This window comes from Necator americanus, chromosome III (assembly GCF_031761385.1).
Source record: "Necator americanus strain Aroian chromosome III, whole genome shotgun sequence".
Lineage (NCBI taxonomy): Eukaryota > Metazoa > Nematoda > Chromadorea > Rhabditida > Ancylostomatidae > Necator > Necator americanus.
Genome location: NC_087373.1, coordinates 16,644,503 through 16,652,151, shown reverse-complemented (window position 1 = coordinate 16,652,151; position 7,649 = coordinate 16,644,503). Strand labels below are relative to the sequence as shown.

The window sequence follows — 7,649 nt, the reverse complement described above, 5'->3', positions numbered from 1 at the left end:
ACAAGAAAAATAGGTTATTTTGTCGTACTTCTTGTCAGTTCAAGAAAGGTATGGATTTCAAGAAAGGTGTGAGAAAGAAATTGTTCAGTCTTATCTAAACATAATCCGCAGACAGTTTATTTGTATACTCCAAAAGAATTTACACATCTAGATGTGCCTGACTTCCATATGAAACTTACTAGATCATCCGAAGCAATGCTGCGATCGCCTTCCATGGTCCATGCATATAACTTCTTCGCGGAACGACATTCACTCTCGTATTTCGTTCCTCTAACTTCAGTAGCTATGGAGAAGACCGCGCTTTACAGCAGAACTATTGACAACAATCCATGCTGTTTTCTGAAACATCATCGAAGTTATGCGCTGAAAATTGGATTGAAGGTGATCATATCGGGAGACATTACAGCTATGATTTCACTACTTACTGAATGACTGAAAAGCATAGTAGCCAAAAAAGACCCGCTATTTTCTCGGAAGTCTATGTTTTCTGATGGCTTTCTTATCCTTACAGAACAAAATATAAAAACAGTATTTGTAGAAATTGTAGAAAAGAAATCCGAATGCGGGTAGGCTAAGATCCAAACTGTTCGAAGGTCGTCTCTCGTTATCTTTCTGTATACTTATCGTCAAGAGTGAGAATAAAGGATAGAGTAAGGTGTCTGGCGTGAATCTCTTACTGGTTGCGCTACACCGCCTCTACTCAGAATACGTTTACTTTTTAATACCTTAAAGGCATCACCCCACGAATCTGAGGTGGTACGGATTTCAGGTGGAGTATTCGTATACGGGATGGGAAACTATGGAGAGGGGGGTGATTCCGTCAATTTCTTCCTAATTGCCGTAAAAAATGGCCCGGAAGATCCGTCTCCAGGTGTTTTGGCGCACTATTTTCTACAGGGAGTTCGACTGGAGCGCGCCAGCCTTGTGCACGCGCCGCATCTTCCGGGCCGTTTTTTTACGGCAATTAGCAAGAAATGGACGGAATCACCCCCCCTCTCCATAGTCTCCAATCCCGTATACGAATACTCCACCTGAAATCTGCACCACCTCAGATTCGTGGGGTGATGCCTTTAAGATGTAGGAAAAGTACTATTTCACTTAGAGTTAGAAATTAGTTTCAGTTAGAAATTATTCTAGTGCAACGGTTAGGGCTGATATGAACTTTCTGACATTTGTTAAGAATTTCTGTTACAGGTAACTTCATTTGAGGACTATCCGAAAGCGTTTTTTTTTAAACATTACGGCACGGTACTTTTGTCCTAGGAGAAAGTGCTTCGGCAAAGTGAACTGAATGATAAATCAGCGACGTCAAGCTAAATATCGGCGTGCATTTCACCAAGAAATTCTCGTAGGTGCAAATTTACTCCACCAATTAGTTCTCAAGTCTCTAGAATGCTTGGACGCTAACTACCGAATTTTCATTTGCTATATGTCCCTCCACTTTGCATTATGTCCTCCAATTTTGCTGTTGATCCCAAACAACAAATGCGATGGAAGAAAAAAAAAATGCAAAAAAGTGGCTTAGCAGTGAAATCGATCGAAAGAACAGTTGCAAGTCAGCGCAGCGCCACTGTGTGACTGTTTTACACTTGGTTTCTTCGATTGTCTTTTTATCTGTGTGCAGATTCATTTCATAGTTCGTTCCGAAAGATTTTTTTTGCTCAAGTCGTCATATTGCAACTAAGACTTGAGCTGGAAGGTTTTTGGGAATAGAGACAATCTGGAGACTTCCGTCTTTCATATTTTTTATTCATAAAGATAGCGTATCACGATTTTGATGTAGTGCGGAAACAGCAGCCTAAACGTAGAGTTGAGCAGTTCGGGTTGAAGATAGCGGAACCCAGCGCTCACCTTTCCCCAACGACGTTTGTTGGGAACGGCATTTGGTGCCACGAGGTACTTTAGAAAATGCCATCTTGTACACGCTCCGATTCCCTCAGCTGCCTGCTCAGTGGTTTTACTTGAATCGGATGTCGGGGAGATCTCATTGGCTTTCGAATGCGTTCGTTGTGGTTTCAAGATGTCAAGCACAGTACGTCAAAATCACACTTGACACGCTTCCTTTATGATTTCAAAATATAAAGAAGACAAGTTTCAAGATTGTCCTTATTCCTAGGCACATCCAAGCGCAAGTCTTCTTTGCAAGGTGACGACTAGAGCAAAAAAAAAAAGATTTTTCCTGGAATGAGCTCTGAGATGAACACGTGCAAATAGACAAATTACTGGTCCGGTGGATTCCATTAATTAGCCTTCAAGGTGGTCGATGCATCTTATCATGGATCTTGTCTAGAAAGCTTTCTTTTTTAAATTAGGAGAACAAAATTGTAATAAAGTTAAGGGATAAAGTTTCTGGCGTTAATCTATCCGCTTGGGATGCGCCCTACGTTCACTTAAATTCAGTATCGTTTGAGGTTTACGAACGTGTAACTGGCCTATACAATGACTCACGGTGGCTAGTCGGTGTGTCAAGTCAGTGTTTTCATCCTCCCACACAAGTTTGGTACCAATTTATCGACCCCGGAAGGATGAAAGGCTTGGTGAGCACGGATTCGAACCTCCGATCGATCGTGCGGGAAGCGGAACCTCTAACTGCTACGCTGCACCTTTTTTCTATTCGTTGGTTTGGAAAGTGAAAATGTTGTACTGTCAGTAAGTAAGTAGCTTGTAAGTGTACTTTTATATTAGACATAATTGAGAGATGGATCTGTATGCTGAATGTATGTGGGTCTATTGGTAGTTTTGGCAAAATATCTACGGAATGATCGTTTTTAGAGGTAATCGGTATCCTTGGATCGTGTGCTTCATATCCGCAAGTCCTCCTTGCTAGAATTCTCTTGTTTTCAACACCATTTTGCTCGCCAGCGTTTTTTAAGGGTCTGGTGTAGGGCAGTCGGTAAGAGGTCAACTGTAGCCGCACGGTCGATGGGTCGGAACTCTCTTAGTGCCAACCAAGTCCTTCATTCCTTCAGAGTCGATAAACTAGTGACCTGACTAGGAAGACAATACACGATAGTGCTCGCCTTGACAACCGTAAAGCTGTGATGCTAGCGGGCCAGAGCTCGTTAGAATTGCACCGCTAATAGTAATTAATAACTATGCCCCTTTCCATCCGAGGTCTTGATATGGTCGTTGGTCACAGCGATGCATTCATTCTTCTTTACAATTCGTGGTTGGACTTCTGTCATATGAAACGCTTTCAATGCTTTCTTCGCCAGAAAGTCGAGTTCGCGTGACAAGATCGTGACTGCTATCTTGAAATTGTCATGACATTGTCTGCGATGAGTCTGCTGCAAATCCTACCTCACGCCTCAAAGCGGCGCAGCGGTGGCCCTGGCCTTCGGCAGCTGTGGTGGCGAGACTTTGTCTCGGGAGGTTCAACCATGCCACAAAGGTGTCCGGCTAGTAGCCCGCTCCTTGGGCCAAGGCTACAGGCTAGCCAAGTGAGGAGGTAGTATGACGACTCAGGTGCCAGGTTGCTAGCTTGCTACTGCGAAAAGCCGACCGAGGACAACACCCCCGTCTCGTCATACAGCTAATGTCTTCTATGTGTTCTTCAGAAGCTAGGGCGTTCTCCAGAAGCGACGCACATTGTCCTCGCCCGGACAATGTGGCAAATATGCGAGGGCTACCGGTTAGAGCCAAATAAGTTAGTCCGCCATCACCAACAACATCCAGAGCGCTTGGCTACACTTAACGTTGGGACGCTTACCGGAAGAAGTCGTGAACTGGCAGGCAGTCTCAGAAAGCGCCGTGTTGACATATGCTGTGTACAGGAGACTCGCTGGAAAGGCTCCAAGTCAAGGGAACTAGGCGATAGTTACAAGGTTATCTACCATGGCACATCAAATCGCAATGGTGTTGGTATCATATTGAACGAGACGTTTAGAAACAGCGTCACAACGGTGGATCGACTGTCGGATCGTCTGATGGTTGTAGAAGTAGATACCGGAGAAGTGGAATTGCGAGTCGTCTCTGCTTATGTTTTTTTTTGAGCGTGTCCTGAAAACTCGTCCGAGGAAAATTGTCAGCGTTTTCACTCAAACAGTGCGGCTTTGTGAAGGAGTGCAGCACTATAAATGCTATCCATGCTGTCCGTATCCTCCTGGAGAAACATCAAGAGAAGAACCGCAGTGTGCACAGTCGAAAGTGTGCACTGTCGAAAGCTCTCTCGATCTTGAGAAAGCTTTCGACCGCGTCCCACGTGAGCTGTTATAGATGTCCATGAGGTCGCATAGAGTACCAGAAAAATATGTGCGGTGGACGAAACTGCTTTACGCGAAGTCTACCAACGTTGTACGATGTGTTGCTGGAACAAGCAGGCCATTCCCTGTACAAGTAGGGGTTCATCAAGGTTCATCCCTCTCACCCCTGCTGTTCATACTGTGCATGGACACGATAACGAAGGGAATCCAGAAGCAGCATCCGTGGACCCTACTCTTTGCCGACGATGCCATGCTCGCGTCAGAGTCTCGAGATGATCTTCAGAAACAAGTACAGTCTTGGAAGGATCGGCTGCAGCAACATAGATTGCGCCTCAATGTATCAAAAACTGAGTACATAGAGTGCGGACCAAGGATAGAGGATGGTTCAATTTGTGTCGATGGCACCAAATTAAAGGTGGTAAACAAGATGGACTGTTTCAAGTACCTTGGATCCAAAGTGACTTCCACAGGCGACATTGATCAAGAAGGTCGAGCACGTGTTAATGCGGCATGGATGAAATGGAAAATGGCAACAGACGCACTGTGCGACAAGAAAGTCCCTGTTCGACTGAAGTCGAGGATCTACAGGACGGTTGTGCGTCCTGTCCCGTTTACGGGAGCGAGTGCTGACCGACGACGAAATAGAGCCTTAGATAGAGTATTGCACGCATTGGAGATGCGGATGTTGAGGTGGACGATAGGTGTTACGCTAAAAGACAAAGTATCCAACGACACTGTATGCTCCACCTTCGGCGTCGTTCCGATAACGAGAAGATGAAGAAAGCGCGACTGAGATGGTTTGGTCACGTCTTGGGGAAAGAGGAAATTTCTGTTGCCAAAACCGCTCTGAAGCTCGACGTTTCAGGCGTGAGGCCGCGCTGGAGGCCAAAGATTCGCTGGTTGGACCGTGTGAAGTTGGATATGATAGATGCGCGTTTGTGTATGGCTGATACAAAGGATAGAACAAAGTGGAAGACAAGAAGCAGAAAGGCGGACCCTGCAACAACGCGGGACAAACGCTAGGAAGAAGAAGATTGTCTGCGATGAGTACCGAAAGGAACTGATGGTTTCAATTTTACGAGCACATTTAGGTGTTCAATGAGCCGGGAGGTAGTGCTCTTCTTATTTCGCCAATGTACTCAGTACCGCATAGTTGACAGGTGATCAGATAGATAACTCTTGATACTACGAAGTCCCCTTGTCTTCCATTTGAACAAAAGCGCAATTAGTTGTTTCACAAAGCCTCACATAAACACGCTCGGTGATTAGCTGCTTCTGCAGGTTCGTAATTGGTATGTCCACGACTCTGACCGAGTTTTGCACAACCGCCTGTCGTGTTGCACTGCGCTGTTTATATCATCCGAAATAGAAGGAGAGCAACAAGGGATCTCCGTTCTCTGTTTTACTGTGTTGTACCAACATTCTCTTACGTTCTAAGTGGGAAAACTGTGCCGGGTATTCATTAAATTGGGGAATGTGGTAAGCCATATTTACAGAGCGAATGCGCACATGGACACTTACCGTTACCGTCGTTGCCATGTTGTTTTCCAAATTCCCTTGGACAGGTGAACCTGGAGAGTGAGAAGCGACAGCCAGTTGTATTTCAGCTTTTTTTTCTCGTGAACTCTACGTGCTTTGACTATCCATTCAAGAGATCGAAACAAGTGTCTAGTTCGGTTTGCGTTAGACATATAAGACAACAATCATTTAAATGTCGGCAGTACAAAAAGGGATTACGTTTCAGTAACGGTCTTTCCATTTTAGACACACAGAAAGTGGAGAGGACAGGAACAAGTCCCTGACCCATAGCTAAGCCTCCAATCAACCTATGGTATTGCTCACATCACAATCGTCAGTCTATGCTGCGTTCGAGGCTCTGTGTTGCTTGCAGAGGTGCATTGGCGGAGACTTTGGTGTGAATCGAGGTGACATCGAAGGAATCATGACACCATCTCCGTCAAGGCGCGCTTTCCGCAGATGCTCAGTGAACATGTTTGTTCGAGAGACCGGCGAGGACTCATTGGAGTAGCTGGATGAAAATAATATTAAGGAAATTCTGTCGCTGAAATATCCAATGTTGCTTATGACAGTTCTAACCTTGAAATCATCTAGGTTGTTTGAAATGGAGTCAGCAGCGTGAAACTTGTGGATCTTAAGTAGGATGTGAAGATCTGGACAGGTGGGAAGGTCATGTTTCAGGTACGTGATAGTATTTTTGATACTCTTGCCAAATTTGCAGTTTTTGTCTACATTCTATTTAGGCGGTATTGTCTGACAAACTCATGGAGAAATGATGAGTTTTAAGAACTACTGTTCCTAAGATGGAGCATTGTTGGAGCCTTGCCCACTTCACCTGATATCACAACAAATTCTCTTCTTTATCAGTGACAGAAAGCTGGATCTTACCCTGAGCGCAAATCTCACGTAGCTTGCACTCATTTTTGCGTTGCATTATTGTCAGATTTTCAAATAGGTGTTTGTGTGAATATCGAAGGAGAATTGAAAAAGGCGTGGGAAATAAGCGAAATGTGGTATCTGCCACCGAATTTAACTCCCGCTGCTTGTACATTAGGGCAGAGGATGGAGTAGAAGGAAAAAATTGCAACTCTAAAGTTTCTCCGGTCTTTGTTTTGCTGCTCCTCTTTTGCCCCCAATCGCAGACTTTCTTGGCCCAATTTTCTGAGAACGGAGAATCGTTGTGTTCAACAATCTCCAAGTCCTCTCTTCTTGAAACCTCGGCATTTGGTAGTGTATTTATGTTTTCTTGTTATGCCAACGAGGTTTAGGTGAAACTTCTTTATTGGCCTGACGTTTCGACCAACTCGTCTTTTTCAAAGGCCTGAAAATGGTTCGAGGTCTTTGATACCATGCATATCCCATCAAACTCCTCCTCCTCGAACCATTTTCAGGCCTTTGAAAAAGACGAGTTTGTCGAAACGTCAGGCCAATAAAGAAGTTTCACCTTTAAACCTCGTTGGCATAACAAGAAAACATAAATCGTTGTGTTATTTTTATGGGAGTAGACACTCGCGTCTTTAGATGATTGTTTGACGCTTTTTCGAGCTTGACTCAAGAACATATCAGTGCACACATGGATATAAAACGTATAGTACGATCACCAAGTCGCTTGTCTAAAATATCGTTAGGATGTAATAGCCTCGCTTTTCTACTCATTTATTTGAAGAACAAAAAAATCTGGCGTAGTATGACGAATGACCAATAGCAAACGATATGTGAATTCATTAGAAAAAGACACGGAAAGACGTTCCGCGCTCAAGCGCTCCTAAAACTTTTCATTTTCAGTCGCAAGATCTTCTTGCGAATCCTTCAATGAAAACAACAATAGGACGCATAAGAACAAGGTGATCTAGTGTTTTTCATAGAAACGGTAAAGAATTGCGTTTAACTCGTGACTACTATCAGTTGAACAATAACACCCTACAGAAG

General features: G+C 44.2%; 4 protein-coding genes across 5 annotated transcripts; all 4 read left to right on the top strand.

Moving 5' to 3' along the window:
• Positions 1 to 50: 50 nt before the first annotated feature.
• RB195_009809 (uncharacterized protein) lies at positions 51 to 432 on the top strand (the record flags this gene model as incomplete). Its single annotated transcript, XM_064190523.1, has 2 exons — positions 51 to 66; positions 152 to 432. 2 exons carry the CDS (start codon positions 51 to 53, stop codon positions 430 to 432), a joined length of 297 nt encoding a protein of 98 aa, XP_064048106.1.
• A 3,173-nt stretch (positions 433 to 3,605) lies between these two features.
• RB195_009808 (uncharacterized protein) lies at positions 3,606 to 3,992 on the top strand (the record flags this gene model as incomplete). Its single annotated transcript, XM_064190522.1, has 1 exon — positions 3,606 to 3,992. One exon carries the CDS (start codon positions 3,606 to 3,608, stop codon positions 3,990 to 3,992), a length of 387 nt encoding a protein of 128 aa, XP_064048105.1.
• A 223-nt stretch (positions 3,993 to 4,215) lies between these two features.
• Positions 4,216 to 4,980, top strand: RB195_009807 (uncharacterized protein; the record flags this gene model as incomplete). Of its 2 annotated transcripts, none has more annotated exons than XM_013444476.2 (1): positions 4,216 to 4,980. In XM_013444476.2, the coding sequence occupies one exon, from the start codon at positions 4,216 to 4,218 to the stop codon at positions 4,978 to 4,980; it is 765 nt and encodes a 254-aa protein (XP_013299930.2). The 2 variants fall into 2 exon arrangements, with proteins under 2 accessions (XP_013299930.2, XP_064048104.1); XM_064190521.1 differs by having other exon boundaries at positions 4,387 to 4,980.
• A 1,050-nt stretch (positions 4,981 to 6,030) lies between these two features.
• RB195_009806 (uncharacterized protein) lies at positions 6,031 to 6,231 on the top strand (the record flags this gene model as incomplete). Its single annotated transcript, XM_064190520.1, has 1 exon — positions 6,031 to 6,231. The coding sequence occupies one exon, from the start codon at positions 6,031 to 6,033 to the stop codon at positions 6,229 to 6,231; it is 201 nt and encodes a 66-aa protein (XP_064048103.1).
• Positions 6,232 to 7,649: the final 1,418 nt, after the last annotated feature.